This window comes from Alosa sapidissima, chromosome 21 (assembly GCF_018492685.1).
Source record: "Alosa sapidissima isolate fAloSap1 chromosome 21, fAloSap1.pri, whole genome shotgun sequence".
Taxonomy (NCBI): domain Eukaryota; kingdom Metazoa; phylum Chordata; class Actinopteri; order Clupeiformes; family Clupeidae; genus Alosa; species Alosa sapidissima.
The window spans coordinates 8112920-8134798 of NC_055977.1; the positions used below are offsets into that span (position 1 = coordinate 8112920).

The window sequence follows — 21879 nt, forward strand, 5'->3', positions numbered from 1 at the left end:
CATTTTAAGTGTCAAAAGTGTGCCGTGGCACAAAAAAGGTTGAAAAACACTGGGCTATAGGCTACACACTTTAAAGATCTGCTCAGACTAAACAAGACATACGATACAGAGTAGTCTCGCTAGGTGGCGCTATAATCTTTACATCCTCCTGGCTATGTGCTTCTAGAAGGCGGCTCACTCGCTCGCTCGCTGGAGAAAAGCCAAGAGAGAGTGAAGTTGGAAGGGAGCGGTCCCGGTCTCTTAGGAATGCCGTTCAGTTACTATTGTAGTTAGCACTGCTAAGTCTTCACACAATTTGCTTTTGACAATGTGAGAAGGAAGATATTGACGGGAATTAATTGCAAGCTTATCCTTCGGCGCCTCGTTTAAATACATTTTCTTGTTGAGCTCAACTCAACACGACCATATCGGTTTTGACAGCAAGCAAGCAGCATAGACACAAACGAATGAACTTTGCTTGGAGTTATTCAGTCTAACAAGACCATTTTAAAAAAAAAAAAATCCACCGGGTAAGCAACTGGCATTTGAACGGGCTTTGAAGTCCATCTATTTTGGCTATAATTGATGTTTAATGCTAAGACATCTTTTTGTTAGCTTACTGTATCGTTAAGTAGCCTTTTAAATCAAGTTTGTCAACAAATCCTGTAGGCTACATTGCAGTGGCTAACGTTATAGGCATGTCTTAAGTTGGGTATGAGTTTGTAAGATCTGTAACACGATTATCACAAGCTGACTAGCACTAAGCTCTTCTCCACTCCGTTTTTCACATAAAGTTCCGCCTGTGTCTGATCAGTTGTCTTGTCTTGACGGGGAACAAGGGATATGATGACACAAACGTTCCTGCTGACTCGCCGGTCTGACAGCCCCGAAAGCTCTGTGGAAGGTTACAGATAGCTAGCTGGAGAGTTTTGGGTTCAAAGCCAGCAGCCAAAAGTTCATGCAGCGGTTCAGCTAACTTCAAGAAACGTATTGTAGGCTACAGTTAGTCTACCGTGGGAGCAGTGTTGAGCCGAGTAAGAACTTAAGCTGACAGACAGAAGTGCTATGGCCACCGCCGATCCTGTTCCCCAGGCACTGACGGGCTCAACAGGTGAGCTCACTGACGGTAAATGGAACCTACTTTTAGAATGTTATGTGTTTAGATTTTAATGTCTCTCTCTCCCTCTCTCTCTCCCTTCCCTCTCTCCCTCCCTCCAACACGCATTTGCTCTATCCACCTTTTCCTTGGTGTTCCTTGATTTTTCTTCACCTTGTAGTAGCCCTGCACACAGCATTCTGGAGGAGGATATTTCCTCGGAGAGGTAGCCAGGACTGTGTTCTGTATTGTGGCCATCTTTGGGTTGTTTTGACACTAACAGTAAAAAGTGTGTGCCATTTGTTGTGGGCACTGATATAGTTGCTTTGCTTTAACTGTGTGTGTGTGCGCGCATTTGTGAGCTTCTCTTCAGAAATCAATATGCTTCTCTCTTCAGAAACTGAACTGAAACATAGCTGGTGTTGCATTTTGTGTGTGTGTGTTTGTTTGCTTGTTTGTGTGTGTGTGTGTGTGTGTGTGTGTGTGTGTGTTGCATGTGCATTGTGCACGTATGCTCAGGATTGTGGTGACACACTAGTGTTTGTGCATAGTTTCAGGTGTGCATCACCAAGCGCTGCCGATTAAATCTTGTTGCAGTTTGAGTTTCTGAATTGTTCTCTGAAGGAACTGAGGAAACTAAAAAAACTGCTGGGCAAGCATGAAAACTAGACGATCATAATAGTTTTCGCATGTTTTTCCAGCTCAATGACCCAGAAATGCAGCTGCAGTCTCTCAGCACTGGCATTCCACTCTTTCTTGAAATGCAGGATGGCGTATAGCAAAGATTCTAGAGCGCTACACGCTCCGCTCTATAATCTGTGGTGTATAGTGTCTGCTGTGACACACCATCATAGTTATAGAGACGAATAGGAAAATAATGTCAGCTTTGAAGGTTTTGGTTTCACATTCAGCTGAAAGCTGTTAATTTTAAAGTGTGAGACACTTTTTTTTCCCCACTCTGAAGGGTAGGCATTTTTTGTTTTCGTGATGAGTTTTGCAGGCCAGTTTGAAATGTGAGGTTTTTTTTTTTTTATTATTTAAGATGATTTATTAATGGCTGACTGTATACTGCAGTGTGAGATTGGGTGGTTGGCTGTCCTGCTGAACTAACCACAGCCACACACACTTTCTATTTCTCTTCCTCTTTCTTTCTTTCTTTCCTTCCATCTCTTTCTTTCTGTCTTTCAGTTTTACATACCGCCTCTTTTCTGTCTGTCTTTTCAGCCTGACTCAGGTATGAAGACTGTGTTAAGTTGCCTTGTAGAGTCTGCATTCTTACACTGATATCAGGAAAAGTAATCACATCTGTTTCTCTTGTTTACTTCCAGATCCCAGTGGCCCTGGAAAAATGGTGAGCCAGTCTGGTTTGTGGCGACTTCTCTGTTAAGCTTAGCCAAAAAAAAAAAATCAGTCATTTGAATTAACATTTTCACATCTTGCTTGTATTTGCTTGTCTGTCTGTCTGGTTTGTGTGTGTGTGTGTGTGTGTGTGTGTGTGTGATCGCTTTTTTCCCCCTTCATGTTGTGAAGAAAACCATTGGCCATAGAGGCATCGACCAAACAGGAGAGACCACCTATAAAAAGGTTAGTGCTCATTGTGTGAGCGAGAAAAGCAGGAAACCATGCAGTCTGGGTGAAAAGGAAAGTGAGTTTAAGCCTTTAGTAGCCTGGTTAGCATGCAGGCCTTCTCAATTGGAATAGAGAGTGGGCCTGGACGAAGTTCATCGACTTACGACTTCCAGCAGGGGGCGTAACTAGCAGTGAAATGAAACTTAAATTGGTGCATTAAACCAAACTGTTGCAGCAATCTAGTAAACAAAGGTATTAAATGTTGTTGTGTACTCAACTCCGAAGAAATACACGTACATGCCAGATTAGCGATTGTACTTGTGCGCCCCGGGTTTTAGGTACATTGAAAATGGGCTTCAATGGCCTCTTGGCCAGACGGACCTGCAGAGCAAATCCCAAATTTGCCAAAAGTTTGTATCCCAGGCTAAGCCTTTTGCTTGATACACTGATATACATCCCCTCGGGCCTTTTAGAGGAGGAAAACACCCACAAGGCACATTTTAAAGTCCTTTGGGGAATGTCAACTAAATGAATTCTATATCAAAGTCAAAGTCTGCTTTATTGTCAATTCTGCTTTATTGTCAATTTCTTCACATGCCAAGACATAAAAAGAGATCGAAATTACGTTTCTCACTATCCCACGGTGGAGACAAGACATCATTTTACCAATTAAGTCCACAGAAAATATACAGTATATCATACCTTAATGAATATGAGTGTACGCTACAGTCACAAGGACTTACTCACTGGTCACAGCGGGACAGTGGAATAAAAAGAATCCTCTGATCTAGTTCACTGATAGGCTATGTCCACACGTAGCCGAAAGTATTTTGAATTATGCGCTATTAGTTCATATGCTATTAAAGGCTGTCAAGAAGATGTCAATAAAACCGATGGCGATGTTGGCCAATCAAAGACCTGAAAACATTTTTAACAAAGAAGAAAATGTCATTACAGTAGGGCATTCCATGCATCATCCTTAGGAAACTGCGCAGTCAGGTGCTTCTCAGTAGGACAGCAGACTTTAAGATGAAGACAGGGAGCTGGAGCACACTGATCGCTTGCAGTCTTTTATTTCAGTGCAAACACTTGACTGATGTTTCGACACTACTGTCAACCTTTGACTCTGAGGAATACACAGTAGTGTTAAGACGTCAGTCAAGTGTTTGCACTGAAATGAAAGACTGGAAGCGATTAGTGTGCTCCAGCATCTTAGAAAAAAATGTCATGTCACAATCTAGAAACTCAGATTTCCCTGTCTTTATCTGTTATTATCTTTGCAGAGTTTTTAAAAATAAAAATGTTCAGTGACTGAAAACTGAGTATCCGGCTATGTGTGGACATATAGCCTTGGACTAGTAAGAGTCTTGCTGTGGTTTAGTCTCTGATGACTCAGCTGCTTCCAAAGGAGAAAGCTGACAGTTTCTCATTTCTGTAGAATGCACAGACCTGTCCAACTTCTTGTTTTCACACAATCCCTCTCTTCCTCTTTTCTTTTGGGTAAATTGCCTCTCCTCTCCTCCACCTCCATCTCCCCCTCCACCTATCCTCCCCTCCACCTCCTTCCTCCCCCGCCATCCACCTCCTCCCCCCCTCCACCTCTCCTCCCCTCCCCTCTTGTCCACCTCTGCATCCATCTCCCTCTCCACCTCCTCACTCTCCACCTCTCCTCCACCTCCTTCATCTCCCTTTCTTTCACCTCCTCCATCTCCCTCTTCTCCACCACCTCCTCCCCTCCCCTCTCGTCCACCTCCTCCTACTCCTCCACCCGGCCAGACGCCGTCCTCAGCCCTGAGGGGTGCCATCCAGCTGGGCATTGCCCACACGGTAGGCAGCCTGACCCAGAAGCCGGAGAGGGACGTGCTCATGCAGGACTTTGAGGTGGTGGAAAGCATCATCTTTCCCAGGTGTGTCTTTGTGTGTGTGTGTGTGTTTGCGTGCGTGCCTGCATGCATGCGTGTGTGTGTGTGTGTGTGTGTGTGCGCATGGGAACTGATACAGTATCAGTATCATAGTGTTGCATAATAATTGAAATTCCAGTCTGTCATTTCACTTCAGCCTGTTCTGTAATGATTTCCCTTTTCGTCTTTCCACTTTCCACTGTCTTTCCCTCCTTTTATCTCTGTGTACTATATACCCTTTTCTCTCTCTCTCTGACTTTCTCTTTATCTCTCTCACTTTCTTTCTTTCTTTCTATCTGCCTCCCTCTTCTAGTGAAGGCACCAATTTGACCCCTGCTCACCACTACGTGGACTTCCGGTTTAAGACTTATGCCCCCATCGCCTTTCGCTACTTCAGGGATATGTATGGCATTCGCCCAGATGACTACATGGTACTCCTCCATAGTCTTCATCCTTTTCTCCATGTCTGAGCAAAGTACTTCATTATGACAATTCAGAGGAAGGCTTGTCTCTCTACTATCATTGGCTCCTATGTGGCAGACCAGTATTAGTAAACATGCTCATTCACCTTCTGCCTGTTTGGTGTTCATCAAAGCTTCAGAAGAAGCCCCGAAGACTCTATAACATATGATCACTGGGCGTTTTGTCAAAGGTGAAACAGCTAAAATTCAAGGATTCAAGGAAGCTGTATTGTCATTCCAAACATTTTCATGTAGAAGCTACATTTAGTACTCAGGTCCCAGTTGATTAAACAAATGCATCATCCTATCTAAAACTCTCTTATCGTTGCAGTATGCGCAGTGAATGACCGCAATGTTCAGGGTGCTCGAAGTCCATTAGTAAGTTCATGACTAAAGTTCAGGTGATCCTCTCCGCCTGAAGTGTACCACCATCTCATTTGTTTTCTTTGAATTCAGCTTGAGGTTGTTACTGTTACACCAGGTCTCCAGTGTAGCTACTTCCTTTCTGTATGCTAACTCGTTGTTTTTGAGTGACAAGCCCTACTACCACTGTGTCATCTGCAAATTTCAGCACATGGTTGTTTGAGTGTTGAGATGTGCAGTCGTAGGTCAGCATAGTATACAGTAGAGGCCTCAGGACGCATCCCTGGGAGGCGCCGGTGTTTGAGGATGATGGTGGAAGACGTCTTGCTGTGGATCCTGACAGATTGGGGTCCGTTTGTTAGAAAGATCCAAATTGCAGTGTTGTGGTTAGTCGAAGTAAAGAGTTTGTTCACCAGTGTTTGGGGGATGATGGTGTTAAACGCAGAGGAAGAAGTCAGGAAGAGTAGTCTGACATAAGAGTCTTTCTTCTCCAGGTGAGATAAAGCTAGATGGATCACGGAAGAGACGGCTTCGGCAGTCAAGCGGTTCTTCCTGTATGTACTGATGGGGGTCCAGTTACTGTGGAGCTCTTAGGTACGGGGATGATGGTAGAGGTCTTAAGGCATGTTCGTACAGCTTCCTGGAAGAGTGTGGTGTTAAAGATGTCTGTCAGCACCTCTGTTACAGTAGCTGGTGAGCGCAGTCCTTCAAGAAATGTTCCTTTCCTGACCTGTTACTATAAAAGTGGTTTCTCAAGGATCTGTTGCCTAACGGTAGTATCCTTCCTCTCAAACAATAACAAAAACCTGAACCTTTGTAAAAGGAGCATGCTTCTTCAGGCTCCCGTTTGTTGTGTGTGTGTGTGTGTCTGTGTGTGTCTGTGTGTGTCTGTGCAATTACAGCACACCTTGTGTAATTACTGTGTGTGTTTGTGTCTGTGTGTATGTTAAAGCTCTATTTGTACTGTATAGTGACGTGTTGTCTGTGTGTGTGTGTGTGTGTGTGTGTGTGTGTGTGTGTGTGTGCAGTACTCCCTCTGTAACGAGGTGACATGTTGTGTGTGTGCAGTACTCCCTCTGTAACAAGCACCTGATTGAGTTGTGTGTGTGTGTGTGTGTGTGTGTGTGTGTGCAGTACTCCCTCTGTAACGAGCCCCTGATTGAGTTGTCCAGCTCAGGAGCCAGCGGCTCCCTCTTCTATGTCTCCAGTGATGACGAGTTCATCATCAAAACTGTGCAGCATAAGGAGGCAGAATTCCTGCAGAAACTCCTGCCTGGATACTTCCTGGTATGGGATTGTTTGTGTTTGTGTTTGTGTTTGTGTGTATGCGTGTGTGTGCGCATGCGTGTGTATTTCTACCCGTGTGGATAAGTGTATAGTTTTTATATACCGGGATAAGTGCAATTTGTTTTGCATACAAAATAATGCTTTTTAATTATAGTAGTGTGTGTGTGTGTGTGTGTGTGTGTTTGTGTGTTGTGTGTGTCTGTGCGTGTAAGTAATGCTTTTTAATTACAGTACTGTGTGAGTGGATGTGGTGTTTGCTGTGTCTGTGTCTGTCCTTGTAATTGTGAAAAACGTCAGTATATTCAGCCTGTGCATAAATGCTACTAGAGCCCGACCGGTAAATCGGTGAGCCGATATTAGCTATTTGCGATCTATCAGTATTGCCGTTTATAACGGCCTAATGCCATTGTTTGTCTAAGGTGCCATTTGTCTGGACTTCAAGCCCTCTGTCTGGACCTAGGTAAAACGTCCTCCTTTTTGGACATTTGTCCATCTTTTTGACAAGTGCTCCACAGCAAACAATGCTTATAAGTAGCGATGATACAAATACTCCACAGCAAACAATGCTTGTATGGATGATACAAGTGCTCCACTGCAAATGGAACAAAATAGCGATGATAAAAACAATGTGTTCTCTGCAGTTGCACATAAGGGGCTTGATTGGACAGATTGGAAGCGACATGTACTGCACTCGCTGCTAGGTTGCGCTGGGTTGAAGGAATGGCCCAAAGATCTGTGTTGTGCCACTGGGCTCAAAACAAAATAGCTGTCAGATACAGCACGTCGCGATCAAAGTTAAACATGGTTGAACTTCGACCGCAGAACGTTTGGCAACAGCAGAGCAGCAAAATGAAAACGTCATATATGAGTATAGACTTTATCTTACATTATGCAGTTTTTCTTTCAAAAGTATCACACTGTTTAATGCTGTTAACGGTGTGTAAAAACCTAATGTTGATGTTTTTACGGCCCCCCCCCCCCCACCACACACACACACACACACACACACACACACGCAGCTTGTCCTCCTTTTCAGAGTCTGGATGGGGATGGTGGTCACCCTATTTCTGCTACTTTATAGTACATGTTGTCTCCACTTCCCCTATTATGACCATCAACTGGTTTTCAATTTCTACACAGAACCGCTTGCATGAAACGGAAAAAAGTAGGCATCCCTTCTCTTCTCTAGCTGGGTTGCGTTTGCAGCGTGGTTCGTGCGACGCTTGAGACTCGGGTATGATGGAGCTAGTGTGGCTGCTGTTTACTGTAAGTACCCCCCCCCCCCCCCCCCCCCCCCCGCAATAGGAATAGGCCTATAAGGAGAAATTGGGGGTCTGTCCTTTTAAACAGAAATTATGACTATCAAATGTCAATTTTTCTCTTTTCAGTATATTTCTACACACAGCTGCTCGTATGAAGCGGAAAAAATAGGCCTCCCCTCTATTTTCTAACTGGGTCGCGGTTGCGGCGCGATTTGAGCCACGCTTGAGGCGTGGATATGGCTAAAGATCTGACACTATTTTTCATAATTATTATTGTGTAAGAGCCTTTCATTAGGATACCAGATAGGTAGGCCTATTTAAACACAACTCACAACATTGTGTTTGTTAAAAATGAATATCGGCTGATTTATCGTTTATCGCTTTTGTAAATCCTCAAATATCGAAATCGGTATTGGTCTTTTAAATCCCGTATCGGTCGGCCTCTAGTATGTACGGAAAGAGAGCCCATCTTCTTATACATTTGTGAACAGAATCATCTCTCTTTATAGAACCTGAACCAGAACAGGCATACCCTCCTCCCCAAGTTCTACGGACTCTATTGCATCCAGACGGGTGGCAAGAACATCCGACTGGTGGTCATGAACAACCTGCTGCCCCGTGCTATCCCCATGCACCTCAAGTTCGACCTGAAGGGCTCCACGTATAAGCGCCAAGCGTCGTCGCGCGAGCGCACCAAATTCTCGCCCACCTTCAAGGACCTGGACTTCCGTCAGGACCTTCCTGAGGGGCTCCTACTGGACGCTGACCACTACAACGCCCTCTGCAAGACCATCCAGAGAGACTGCCTGGTGAGAGAGAGAGAGAGAGAGAGAGAGAGAGAGAGAGAGAGAGAGAAAGACAGAAAAAGAGCGAGAGAGAGATGGGGTTAAATTAAGAGAGTGAAGAAGAGTGCCTGAATGTGGTTGTGTCTGTATATACATAACAATAACTAGTGTCTATTCTGGGGAGGGTGGTTTAGGACAGGAAGGAGGAAAACTCAAGATATAATTTATAGAACTCTGGACCTGTGCTGCCATGAAGCTACTGCTATGGTGTGCAGTAGTCTCATAGCTGTGGAAATGTATAATACATACAGTGGTGTGTGTGTGTGTCTGTGTCTGTGTCTGTGTGTGTTTCTATGCATGTGTGAAAGGAGAGAGAAGGTTAGAGAATTAGATGATATTATACTTCAGAGCAACAGGTGCAACACTGTGACTAGTGTCATTTGATGTGCAACTCATGGCGAAAGTGAAAGTGAGTGGTGCAATCCCCTGGCCTGTGTGCATCTCGATAATAAACCCCCACACGCCTTCTTCTATTTCTGTCCCCCCCCCCCCCCCCGCCCCCCGCGGCTCTGCCCACCTCCCTCCCTCGCCAGCTGCTGCAGAGCTTCAAGATCATGGACTACAGCCTGCTGGTGGGCATCCACCGGCTGGAGCAGGGCAGGGGCGACGAGGTGCCCGCGGCGGTGCCCGAACAGAAAAGAGCACAGGGCCAGAAGCCGCTCTACTGCACAGCCCTCGAGGCCATCCAGTGCTCAGACCAGGGACACAACCAGTAAGTGCTGTTTACCTGGAATGACTCTCGTCAGTGTTGCTGCATTGTTTGATTACCTGGGATGAGGGCTATTGTCTGTTTACCTGGAACGACTCTTTCCGTCTGTCTGGTAAGGTTACTTTGGCAGGAATCTGAGCGACAACAGATCGTCATCAGGCAGAGATTTTTCTGCATGATAGGAATTTGGTGAATGGAGGTTTCTGTTGTATTGTTTGTTGATTGTATTGTTTGTTTGTTTGTTTGTTTGTTTTTCTTCAGCATGGGTGGTATTCCTGCACATTCCAAAGGGGAAAGGGTGCTGCTCTTCGTTGGAATAATTGACATCCTGCAGTCATACAGGTAGGTGTGCTCAAAATGTCTTTTATGTTCTTATCATTTTTGTGGAGAAATGTCTTCTGCCTTTTCAGTGTTTGTGTGTCTGTCTTTCTGTGTGGTGGTTGTCTTTTTAAAGATGTGTGAATTTGGAGAAGTCATACATTTATTTTTTATCTGTGTTTAGATTTGTGAAGAAGCTGGAACATTCTTGGAAGGCTCTTGTCCATGACGGGGTGAGAGAGGATCAAGTGATAACTACCCCCACACGCACACAAATAAACACACAAACACACCATTGCTGCGCTGCAAGCACTTAGACACAGTCGTAAATTGCACTAAATTACTTCCACAGATATGTGGTGTCAAGTGTCTTGTCTTTTGACTGCAGGATACGGTGTCGGTACACAGGCCAGGTTTTTATGCCGACCGCTTCCAGAGGTTCATGTGCAGCGCAGTCTTTAAGAGGATCCCACGAGAATGTATGTGCCCAAGGCTCATGTCATTTGGCCTTTTCTGCATGTCCATCTGTGTCTACTTCCTCTTAACACAGACACTTTTGAATCAAGTTTTGAAACTTTCAACTGCCCTACTTTCACTTTCATTGTCTCTTGGTGATCCAAACTTTCCTGTTAAATTTACTTAAAATGTACCGTTTTTTGTCCGTCCGCCTCTCACTTCTCTCTTCCCCTCCTCATCTCTTCTTCTCCCACGTTTTTTCCTCTACAGTGAAAACGTCACCCTCTAGGAGGAGTCGCGCCGGTCCGCAGACCCTGCGGCGAGCCAACGTGGCGTCCACTGCCGTCCGTGCGCCCCCCAGCCAGTCCAACCCTCAGCCGCCCCCACCAGCCCAGCCACTTGACAGGGCCCAGAGCCAGGAGCCACAGCAGGCCTCTGCCCAGACCCCGGACCCCATGGGAGGCCCCTCAGGCATCCCCTCGGCCCCCACCAAGGGCACTGACCGAGGCAGTGGTAAGAATGCTGCTCCTGCTATTTGATTGCCAGGACATAGATGCAAGTTGTGTTTGTTTATGGTTCTTAGCAGACGCTTTTGTCCAAATAGACTTGCAAAGACATCAATAAACATTACAAACAGATTTAAATGAACAGTTTAAAGTAAAATCATATAGCTTAAATAAAAAGAGTAAATAGTAATAGACTATATAAAAATAAATAGTAATAGTAAATGACTTAATAGTAATAGACTAAATCAAATTTAACAGAATAATACAAATAGCTATTAACATATACAAACCACAATTCTGTAAGAATTAATTAGTTGAAAACAAGGTAAACCGGTAAGGTACATTGCTAGAACAAAGAGCAGTAGGTCAAAATTATTCCTTATTAATGAAATAATTATATATGCAGTGGGAATTGGCAGTCCACTCCATGCTTGGAATGGGGAAGTGCTTTTTGGTAAATAACATGCCGCGGTTATCATGAATTACTATATGAGATATGATGCTGGTTGTCACGGACTGAGCCGTGACGTGCTCACGCAGCGTGCAGCCAGCCAAACGCCGGCGCTAATATTCAGACTGTCCTGCCGCTGTTCGTCGTGCCAAATCACGGTCATTACCGTTTGCTCTGTTGTATTCCTGGTTCACTATTCACAATGTCATTTACCACCGTTCGCCATAAATGCCAGCTAGCATACATTGTTGTTTAGGGTGCAGGGAAAGGCCTACCGGCATTTTAAAGCAACAAATGTTTGTGCATGACTCCATTCATATATTACTCGAACTATATACATTGTATCTTCTTCTGGTAGCAAGTAATGAAAATACCCACACTGGCTGTCAAACTTCTCATTTATTTAGTTAAACCTTCGTAATTACAATTCTGTACACAGTTAACTCACCACCGTTCCGAACTCCGTTTCAACTTTCTGGTTTAACGTGGGGAAGCCGAGGAAATGTTCCACTAGGTTGAAATAGAGGGGTTTCGCGGGTGATTGGTGGTGGGAACCATTATTGCAGGGGTGTTTTTTTGTTTATCACTAATATTGGTTTTTCTCTTTACAAATGTGATTTTGGTGGGGGAAACATTTTGTATGTGTTTCTATATTTGCTGTTTGCTTGTTTGGTTTATTATTTGGTTATTATTGTGTGATTATTTGGTTAATTGATTTTTGTTAGCATTGGGGCAATCTAGTGGGAGGGGCTACAGCTAGCCTAAGGCTGTATTAGGCCCCATGGTCTCAGTTGCAAAGTGTCTGTGCAGAGAGAGAGAACTGTTTATGAGAATTGTGGACTGGTTAAGAGTGCAGGGTCTTTTGAGACATAGCCTGGCAACTTTGATGCCTATTTATTTTCTTTTTGAACAGTTTTTGTTTTGCATTTTTGCTCGTCTTGACACCGTTAATATTTGCACGTATTAGAAAAAATATTTTTGAAAAAATAAAAAAAATAAATAAACAAAAGACTTTTTTTGGAAACTTGCATCTTCCCTGACTCCGCCATCAGTTATCCTGCCACATTGCTGGTATTATGTATTAATTGATATGATCATTATATAAATATAATATACCCATATTAATGTATCACCATCACAACATCTTGAATTTCCCCTTGGGGATCAATAAAGTATCTATCTATCTATATATCTACAACATTTCACATTCAAGTCAAAGTCATGGGTTCATTTTTCAGTGTATTTTTTTTTTTTTACTAATCTAGTATGAGGTTAAGTAAAAACGAGATCTTTTTGACTGTGTGTGTGTGTTCATTCTGTTTGTCCTCTTTATGACCACATACTTCCCCTTTCTCCCCTCCTCAGGCACGCAGGCGGCCTGCCCGGACCTGCTCCTAAGGACCCCAGCCCAAGATAACATTACCAGCACCAGCTGTGCCACCACCACCGCTCCCCTCGCGCTGGAGGAGAGCCTGGAGCCTGTCCCGTGAGCATGTGTGTGTGTGTGGGTGTGGGTGTGTTTGAGTCTGTGTGGGTGGGTGTGTTTGAGTCTGTGTGTGTGTGTGGGTGGGTGTGTTTGAGTCTGTGTGGGTGGGTGTGTTTGAGTCTGTGTGTGTGTGTGTTTGAGTCTGTGTGTGTGTGGTTATGTGTGCTTGCCGGCATGCATGTGTACAGATACTGTATCTGTATACATAAAAGTGTGTGTTTGCCCGTGTGTGTACACATACTTTATCTGTACACATAAATGCATGCCTGTGTTGTGTGTGAGTATGAGTGTATGCGTGTGTGTGTGTGTGTGGGTGTATGCGCGTGTGTGTGTGTGGGTGTGTGTGCGTGTGTGTCAAGGCTCCAAGTGGTGGTGGACTTAAGCAGAAACAGCGTGTCTCTTGTTTGCAAAGCACATGTGCGTGTGTGTGCACAGACTGAACAACATTGAGTCAGTTTGGCATTTAGACCTGAAGTTGATCTCAAGTTGATCAAATTTGCAAATTCTCAGCACATATCCTCACAGATGTTCCCCTCTCTATCTCTCACTTTCACTCACCCTCACCCCCACCAGAGTTGTTTCTCTCCCAACCAGAGATTCAGCTGGTCAGTCTGCAACGGCCCCTTTCCCTTTCTGTCTCTCTTGCAGAGTTGCAACAGGTTCCAAGAGAGCAAAGAACACCATGGCAACCGAGGATGTGTCCAACCTCCTTGTCCAATCGCAGGGTGAGGGTGAGCCAAGGGTCAGCTGAAGGTGTTCCGTGGTGTTTGACTCCTGGTTTGTGATGAATGAAAGAATGACGCCATGACGTATCCACCTTTTTCAGGAACAAGAAACTCTGAAAGAAACTCTCTCTCTCTGCGCCTCCTCATCTAAAGTGACATTACCTGCAAGGAGGGCCCTGTTCAAAGCATTGTGTTTGACAGGGGCCAAAATGCCTGTGTGGACTTTGAAACTGGTATTCCACATAGTCTGAAAAAAAGCGTATGGTGCATATTTGCAGAAATAAGGAAATGCCAGGCGCTGTTTTTGAATTGTTTTCCCCAGAGGACAGATTGAAAGGTCAGAGCAGTAAACTCAAAAGTACCTGGTCTGTGCTAAAGAAATGTCATGGTGGGATCAGTGCCACTAGGGGGCAGCATTGTGCATCAGACCTTTTTAGTCTGTTGCATCTCGCTATTATGAAATACTCCTAATGCTGTCGTCAATATTTTTTGTGTTGTTTTGTAATTTGTTTGTTTTGATATTTAGTCTGCTGGTGAAATTGGAGTTTGACCTTCAAGTAAATGTTTTACTTTTAGAAAGAGATAGCCATGATAGTGAGGTAACCGTTTCAGGAGGACTTTTTTTTTTTTTTTTTTTAAGAAAATGTGTGAATTTGGCGTTTCTGAACAGCATTAACCCTTTGAAAAGCCCTTCTGCCACTGCCTCTGCTGCACGTCAACACAATGAGACAGAACACCATATCATCAAAACCACATCAAAACTGTGGCATCAAATCCAAACGCAGGCCGCCTGTGAGCCTAAGAGATAAGCCAAGACACACACTACATCTTTCAGCAAAAAAAAAGATTCTGATCCTCATCTGACACTCAAGAGGAGCCGGGGAAACTGCTAATGGACTTTCATTGACATAGCCGAATATGTTGCCAAATCAAGTCTGCAGTATGGACTCAGGTGGGGCTTTCTATTCGCTGGACTGGGACTTATTGGAGTTTACAAGGCAGTCATGAGAAAAACGTATTTATAAAAATGTGACATTATTGCATGACCAGTCATATATGTTTGTAATGTGATTTTTAATACAATGGTGTACTTTTTAAAATAATGTAGACCTTTTCTTTGGACAAGGTAGCAAAAAGCATGTTAAGACTTAACTAGATATTGTAAAGCTCTATAAATGATATCATAAACTAGGGAACCTTTGGTAATAAGCATTTACGTGTTACCATCCTTTGATTAATGAATTACAAGCATCAAGTCAATTTATTGATTGAAAGTAAAACACTCGACGATCAGATTTGATTCTCGGGATGCGCTTGTGTGTTGTGTTTACCACACGGTGGCGACATAGAAAATGTAATGCGTACAAGGACATATTTTTAGGTTGTAGAAGAAGTCCCACTGTTTACGTAGAATGTGTGTTGACCAATCAACGGCTACGTTCCTCAGTGATCAACGAGAAGTTTACAAGATGGGGCTTGAAAGTACTATGGTCTGGTAAGGAACAAACTAATTTCTTTGTTTTCGTTAAGTTGTTTGTTATTCCGCAGAACACACAGGAAATGTGATAAAATACGGTTGAAGCATGCCTGTATAGGTTCGTTTTAAAGTGTTATAAGCGACACAACAGGCCGATTGTCATACACTGCGTTTTCCTGACCGTTCTCCTGAGTCATTAGCAAGCTATTATGCTAGCTAGAGCTGGACAGCTAAGTTAATCATCTAACGTTAACGAATGCTATCTATCTGTAGCTTTCTGAAATACGTAACGATAATGCATAACTGAAAGCTTCTGTAATCAGAGTCATGAACATATCATGGAAGTGCAACACTCTCCATAATATGCATTATCTTCATGAGTAGGCTAAGTGGTAACGTTACTGTAAATGTCGTTTCTGTCAATGGGCCCCAGCAGTAGGACAAGTCTACATTGTCCACTTCGTTGTTCGTTGGGATTGGCTATGTTAGTTAGCCATGCTAGCTTGCCAACTTTGGAACACAGGTGACAGTTGTCACGCTTTGTGTGACACATTTAGCGACGTTAGATTAGGGTCAGCTACTGAAGACGACGATTTGAAAACGACTTTGTCCAAAGTCATGTTAAGTAAGTGGAAGTTAGGGGGAACTTACCCTGGTCACATTAGATGTAGCTGGTTGGTTTAGAAGTCTCGCTAGTGGCTAGCCGACAATACAACAACTATGTCGTTCTTGCGTCTGCCAAATCCCATAACCATAACCCATTGTAACACGAAGAGAAACGTTGTCAACGGCTAAAGGATGTCATGAGCTAGACAGACATGGAAATGCTTTAATGGTAGTAGTAATAGCAAATTCCACCCATAGCTGATCCCATTAATAGCTGTCCCCAGCTTGTCAATCAGGAATAACAGTGGGCATATTTTGTGTAGTGTGGACAACAGTGAATACATGAGAAATGGGGACTTCCTGCCCACGAGACTGCAGGCCCAACAGGATGCCGTCAACATCGTTTGCCACTCCAAGACCCGCAGCAACCCAGAGAACAATGTGGGACTCATCACAATGGCTAAGTAAGTTTTCTCGGATTAATTATATGTTGGATTTGGGAATATGCACAGCCTTGATGTTCTACTGGGGGAAATCTAAATTAATTTGATTGATAATTGTTGAGTGAGTTTCTACATGTTCTTCCCTTGTTTAGACAGACAACTAGTTAGACAGGGTGTCATTAATTATCTGCGCTCTCTCATATTTCTCTGTCCAGCAACTGTGAGGTGCTGACCACCCTCACCCCAGACACAGGACGCATCCTCTCCAAACTGCACGCTGTCCAGCCGAGAGGGGATATTTGCTTTAGCACTGGCATCAGAGTGGCCCATGTAAGTTCACACATTTTTTGTGCTCATCTTGTTGCACTGTATCATGTGTGGGGATCACAGAGGCACAAAACACAAGAATCACAAGTTAATTCTAAATTCAAATGCATGATTTCTTTCCCCCAAACAAACACACTAATGTCACAGTTAGGGTTTAGTTCAGGGGTCTCAAACACCCGGCCCGCGGGCCAAATCCGGCCCGCGTCCTGCCCAATTCCGGCCCGCGACGTATGACAAAATAATAATGTAATCCGGCCCTTGAGGCTATTAATTGCGACAAACAACGATACTGATTAAAATAGAAGATAGATCCAGGTACGGTGACATCTCATTTGTAGGCCTACTCTGCTCCACTATGTGCAAGACATCCAGAGCTTGATTCAAACCCAAAATCGCTGCGCAAAGTTTTCAGGAAATACTTGTATTACACGCGAGAAACACAAAGACGTGCATAATGACGCGGAAGCGATGCAGGCCATAGTGTTGCAGAAATTGAAGCAGAAATAGGCCTACACCAAATGTTGAAAAACGTTCACGTGTGATGAAGTCTTAGGTAAGCTATGTTATTCACCTATTCTAATTCTGAAGGAGAATATCCTTTTGGAGATTATGATCGATCGTCTATGACAGTGATAGTCACGGTGCGTCTGTGAATGGAGGTGCGTGTATACAACGGTGTCCACTAAGCATACCATGCTTGTTTCGACCCTCTGCCCAACATAGCTTGGAGGTTGCAGTGGTAATCGTGATGGTGTCCGTAATGGATGTGGTACAGACAGCAGGGCTAGTAGAAATAGGGCTCTAAAGAACTACAAAGTCACCCGCAATATGATGCGAACTTCTGGGTACTGCAGATTACCCGCGATAGGAACTGTTTGACCAGAATACTTTATTGTAGGCCTATATTGTAGTAATCTATTACTAAACCACAACTTGTTATGTAATTTGTTATGTGGGTAATATGAAAAAAGGAAAGTAAACCTGCTTAAATATGTTCATCCAGTATTTACTGAAAGGTGCATAATTTAAGGTGCTTGCCATCCAGTGACAAATTACATGGGTAAATTTACCTCCTTCATAAACTTTTGTTTTACTCAAATATTTTTACATTTACAGTAGGACTTTATCTCTGACCACTTTCAAGCCATGGCCTTTTGACATTTTGATATAAAAATCCAATGGTGTTGGCAATGGCTTTCTTAACCCTGATGCCTAGTTTGCCAGGTTTAAAAAAGTTATGAGAGGAAATATTTTTATTTGGTGTGAAACACACACACATACCTGTTTTTATGTTTTTCATTTATTTTATAATTTGTATTAATATTTATTTTATCATTATTTTGTTTATAAGCTAAGGTTGCTAGCACAGGTGTCTAAAACTAGATAAAAACACTTGCACTTTCTGTTTGCAGTTTTGTGTGGTATTTGAAAAAAAGAACATTGCATTTTCAGAAATAGCCGGCCCTCCAATCAGATGACGTTGGCAGAATTGGCCCCCAGCTCATTTGAGTTTGAGACCCCTGGTTTAGTTGGTAGCATTCATGCAATGTTTAGTTTTCTAAAATGCAGAATAATTCCGCACACACGGTCATTCGCACAAAGACGATCCTTGTCTAACCGATTGTCTGTTTCTGACCGTGTCCAGCTGGCCTTGAAGCACAGACAGGGGAAAAACCACAAGATGAGGATCATCGCTTTTGTGGGCAGCCCAGTGGAGGACAGTGAGAAGGATGTGAGGACTTCATCTTGGTTTCTTTTCTTTGTTTCACCCTGTTGTGTATATACTGTAGCTTCTTATTGATAAGGTACATCTTCACCTAAAACCTCTGCTTATTTATTTATTTATTTTTATGAACCCTTTTTAGCTTGTCAAACTGGCAAAGCGTTTGAAAAAAGAGAAGGTCAATGTGGATATCGTGAACTTTGGGGAGGAGGTGAGAGATGGCTTGCTTATAGTCACTAAGAAATATTCCTTAACTAAACTTAAAAGTTCAACAATGAATGTGTCTAAATTACTGCTGTTTTGGAACTGTGGCATCCTTCACACTGCTAGTACTTCATCTTCTGCCAGTTTTAGGACATGACTAACGTCTATGCCCAAAACAAGTTAGATATGTGATGTGTCTGGTTTAGCTCCTGTATGCTTTAGGACAGTTTTAGGAGATGCCTAAAGACTATGCCCAAAACAAGTTAGATATGTGATGTGTCTGGTTTAGCTCCTGTATGTTTTAGGACATGCCTAAAGACTATGCCCAAGACAAGTTGTAGATTTTATAAGTGTCTGGTTTAGCTCCTGTATGCTCTCCGTCGCCCCCTGTCTCTCAGGAGGTGAACACGGAGAAGCTGACGGCGTTCATCAACACGCTGAATGGGAAGGAGGGCACCGGCTCTCACCTGGTGACGGTCCCCCCGGGCCCCAGCCTGGCCGACGCCCTGCTCTCCTCCCCCATCCTTGCTGGCGAGGGCGGCACCATGATGGGCTTGGGCGCCAGCGACTTCGAGTTTGGGGTGGACCCCAGTGCTGACCCCGAGCTGGCCCTGGTGAGTGACACAGGGGTTAGAAGGTCAGAGGAAAAGAGAGAGAGAGAGAGAGAGAGAAAAAAAAAGGAAGAAGTGCTCGTTTTCTGTCCACCTTCAGAGCAGTGGAAAGAATCTCCATTGTCGTAATGCCCATTGCACTGTACAAACTGTGTGTGTGTTCGTGTTCTCATGTGTGTGTTCTCGTGTGTGTGTGTTCTCCATTGTCGTAATGCCCATTGCAGTGTGTGTGTGTGTGTGTGTGTGCGCGCGCGCTCGTTCATTGTCGTAATGCCCATTGCATTGTACAGCCTTGTGTGTGTGTGTGTGTTAGTTTTGGTGCTTGCTCATGATCGTTGCCTCTCCCCCTCTCTGTCCCCAGGCTCTGCGCGTGTCCATGGAGGAGCAAAGGCAGCGGCAGGAGGAGGAGGCTCGCAGAGTAGCTGCAGCATCAGCAGCTGAAGTAGGCATGCCCACCCCCACCGCAGACGGTAAGACAACACGCAGCGCCGGCCCCACAGTCTCCATTTTCTTACCGTCCTCTACATTGCACACACACAGACTCCCTGCACAGACAGATCTGTGTAAGAATACTGTTCTTCTGTTCTACTGTTCTAAGAATTCTGGTGTGTATGCTCCCGGGTTCTAAAGACCGCTGCTCCCTTCCCCTTCCCTTTGTGCTTGGGTTACTCCGATTTCTGATTTGTGTGTGTGTTTGTGTGTGTGTGTGTATGTTTGTGTGTGTGTTTATGTTTGTGTGTGTGTTTATGTTTGTGTTTATGTTTGTGTGTGTGTGTGTGTATGTATATATAGAGTCCGAGGAGGCCCTACTGAAGATGTCCCAGCCTGAGTCAGGAGTAGCAGCTATGCCAGACTTCAGCAGCATGACGGAGGAGGAGCAGATTGCCTATGCCATGCAGATGTCCCTGGCTGGGGGAGGTGTGTGTCTGTCTCACACACACATGCTCGCTCTCAAAATACAATTAGCATTCATTAAATCTTTCTCTAGACACACACACACACATACATTTGTCTGTTCACACTTACTCACCTTCACTGGTGCAGATGTAGCCTGTATTAAGAGGAAAGACTCGCACACACAGACACCAACATGCGTTATAACCTAACAACCATCTCCACATATTTCTGTGATCCTGCCAAGTAACACCCCTCCTAAACATGTCGTCTTTAAACAGAGTTTGGCGAGTCAGCTATGGACACAAGTGGACCTATGGACACCACGGAGACCACTAAGGTACCGCACTGAAACACAATCCATTTGCCCTCTCCAGCTCCGTTTATGTGCAGTCTGCAGGTCATGTTGACTGACTTAATGTCAGCAATCTCCACTCTCGGGCTCTGCAACACAGTGAAGTTTCAAACAGCTCACATTTACCAGATAATGTTTACAATGTACTGCCGTCGTCACCTGTTATTTTACTGCATTTTTACCAATGTGTCAAGGCTTTTTGTTTGTAATAACATATCACAGATTGCTATGTCCATATATTTAAATGACTGACTCATACTTTTTAGTATTTGTTATTCTCTCTCCACCTGCCTTAGTTTTTATTCCATTACCTATTGCCTGTTTTAATAGTTTTGGTAAATTGTTTAGACACACTGTATGAGCTGCGCTTGTACTCCTAACCTGGGGACTCTTCTACAGGAGGAGGAGGACTACGATGTGATGCAGGACCCCGAGTTCCTCCAGAGCGTCCTGGAGAACCTGCCCGGAGTGGATCCCAACAACGAGGCCATCCGCAACGCCATGGGCTCACTGGCCTCACAGACCGGCGGCTCCAAACCTCCCGAGGGCAAGAAAGATGAGAAGAAGAAATGAGAGATGGAGGAATCAAAATGGCGGCTGACCCACAGACTATTTCAACAGGGACGGGGAGGAACATCTGACCAGACGGGGGACAACGGGGACAAGACCGACAAAGCAAAGACAAGTGTGTTAATATACAGACTAAACCAAACCCACGACAGTATCCAGAAACGGACAGATCGATAAATAACCAGACTCACGGCCGGATGAATAGAAACTACAAAAGAAGAACAGGGGGATGACTGTGTGGTGACCTACAATAATAATAAATAATAAAATACAAAAAAACATTAATATAAAAAGAAAACAATCCATTCATTTTCCTATCTCTCTTGCTACGAAGCTGATGTTGCTTATGCATCTGATATACCTACCTAAGTGTAGTCTAGCCTAAACTGTTATTGTTTTTATTTTGTTTTGATTTTTTTTCTATTGCAAATAAAGTGGAGTTGGACTGAAGGTTACATTGTTTTCTCCCTTCAGGATGCGAAAAAAAAAAAAGAAACTCATTGTTTACTCAGTGTTATGTACTTCTGGGGGGGTTTCCAAGTACGTGGTTTAGTGACAAACCTGGGTTAGTTAACTCAGAGTAAGTGGTAAACCTACAACAAGAGCCCTATGGCATTGCTTTGTTAGGAGAATGAAGCCCTACAGCTCATTGCATTTATGTAGCCCTTTTCAAGGCACCCAAAGCACTTCACAGTGAAGGGTTACACTCATTAACCACCACCATTAGACCTCTGAAGTTCGCCTACAAAAAAGATCTTTGCCCAAAAAAGGAGATCCGGGTGTTAATTGAAGTCAACTACCTATGGCAAGTTTGCTCTGGGGTAGCAAAAATTGAAGTTGTCTTGACGTACCACAGATCACAGTATCCACTCGAAGTCGGAGGACAAAAGTGTGTTGAGCAAAACGTCTGCATTTCAGACTTCTTCACCCCTGTGAGAGTTTAACAGGTGCAATAATTCAAAACCCCCATGTTATTTTATACCGGTTACCAGATACTGGATCGCAAAGATGGATTTTTTGAAGGCGAACTTCAGAGGTCTGTGTGACACCCACCTGGCTGACGCACGGCAGCCATTATCCACCAGAACCCTCACCACACAATAGGTGAGGTGGAGAGCAAGGGAATGAATGAATGAGCCAATTACTCTAGGGGATGATTAGGGGGTTGGGAATTTAGCCAGGACACCGGGGAACCCCCTACTCTTTCAGGCGCTCGGCTTAATGTTTGATCCGAAAGACTGCATCTCCTAGAGCA

The 21879-nt window shown here is 44.0% G+C and overlaps 2 protein-coding genes and 1 long non-coding RNA gene across 10 annotated transcripts in view; 2 read left to right on the plus strand and 1 right to left on the minus strand.

Annotated features, from left to right (window-relative positions):
- LOC121695630 overlaps positions 1–9030 on the minus strand; it is a 30158-nt gene extending 21128 nt beyond the window's left edge. The window contains exon 1 of the long non-coding RNA XR_006026124.1: positions 9013–9030. This is a non-coding gene — a long non-coding RNA (uncharacterized LOC121695630). The remainder of the gene's footprint in view (positions 1–9012) is intronic.
- LOC121695617 (phosphatidylinositol 4-phosphate 5-kinase type-1 alpha-like) lies at positions 207–14517 on the plus strand. 8 transcript variants are annotated; one of them, XM_042076625.1, is made up of 16 exons: positions 207–509; positions 774–1090; positions 1257–1301; positions 2404–2426; positions 2606–2659; positions 4421–4551; positions 4859–4976; positions 6504–6656; positions 8428–8727; positions 9297–9475; positions 9734–9814; positions 9975–10023; positions 10179–10269; positions 10517–10759; positions 12569–12689; positions 13263–14517. In XM_042076625.1, the coding sequence occupies exons 2-16, from the start codon at positions 1045–1047 to the stop codon at positions 13438–13440; spliced, it is 1812 nt and encodes a 603-aa protein (XP_041932559.1). In that variant the 5' UTR covers positions 207–509; positions 774–1044; the 3' UTR covers positions 13441–14517. The 8 variants fall into 8 exon arrangements, with proteins under 8 accessions (XP_041932559.1, XP_041932560.1, XP_041932566.1 ...); XM_042076626.1 differs by having other exon boundaries at positions 794–1090; XM_042076632.1 differs by having other exon boundaries at positions 207–1090; positions 12569–12697; positions 13338–14517.
- psmd4a (proteasome 26S subunit ubiquitin receptor, non-ATPase 4a) lies at positions 9776–21074 on the plus strand. Its single transcript, XM_042076637.1, has 11 exons — positions 9776–9782; positions 14862–14909; positions 15821–15961; positions 16156–16270; positions 17913–17999; positions 18133–18201; positions 18593–18808; positions 19167–19275; positions 19598–19723; positions 19981–20039; positions 20454–21074. The coding sequence occupies exons 2-11, from the start codon at positions 14884–14886 to the stop codon at positions 20625–20627; spliced, it is 1122 nt and encodes a 373-aa protein (XP_041932571.1). The 5' UTR covers positions 9776–9782; positions 14862–14883; the 3' UTR covers positions 20628–21074.
- Positions 21075–21879: the final 805 nt, after the last annotated feature.

Coding starts and splice junctions, on each gene's coding strand:
- LOC121695617 (XM_042076625.1), top strand. CDS start 1,045: ATGGCCACCGCCGATCCTGTTCCCCAGGCACTGACGGGCTCAACAG. Junction 6,657..8,427: donor TCCTGCCTGGATACTTCCTG/GTATGGGATTGT, acceptor CTCTCTTTATAG/AACCTGAACCAGAACAGGCA. Junction 10,024..10,178: donor AGGCTCTTGTCCATGACGGG/GTGAGAGAGGAT, acceptor TTTTGACTGCAG/GATACGGTGTCGGTACACAG.
- psmd4a (XM_042076637.1), top strand. CDS start 14,884: ATGGGGCTTGAAAGTACTATGGTCTG. Junction 15,962..16,155: donor GGACTCATCACAATGGCTAA/GTAAGTTTTCTC, acceptor TTCTCTGTCCAG/CAACTGTGAGGTGCTGACCA. Junction 19,724..19,980: donor GATGTCCCTGGCTGGGGGAG/GTGTGTGTCTGT, acceptor GTCTTTAAACAG/AGTTTGGCGAGTCAGCTATG.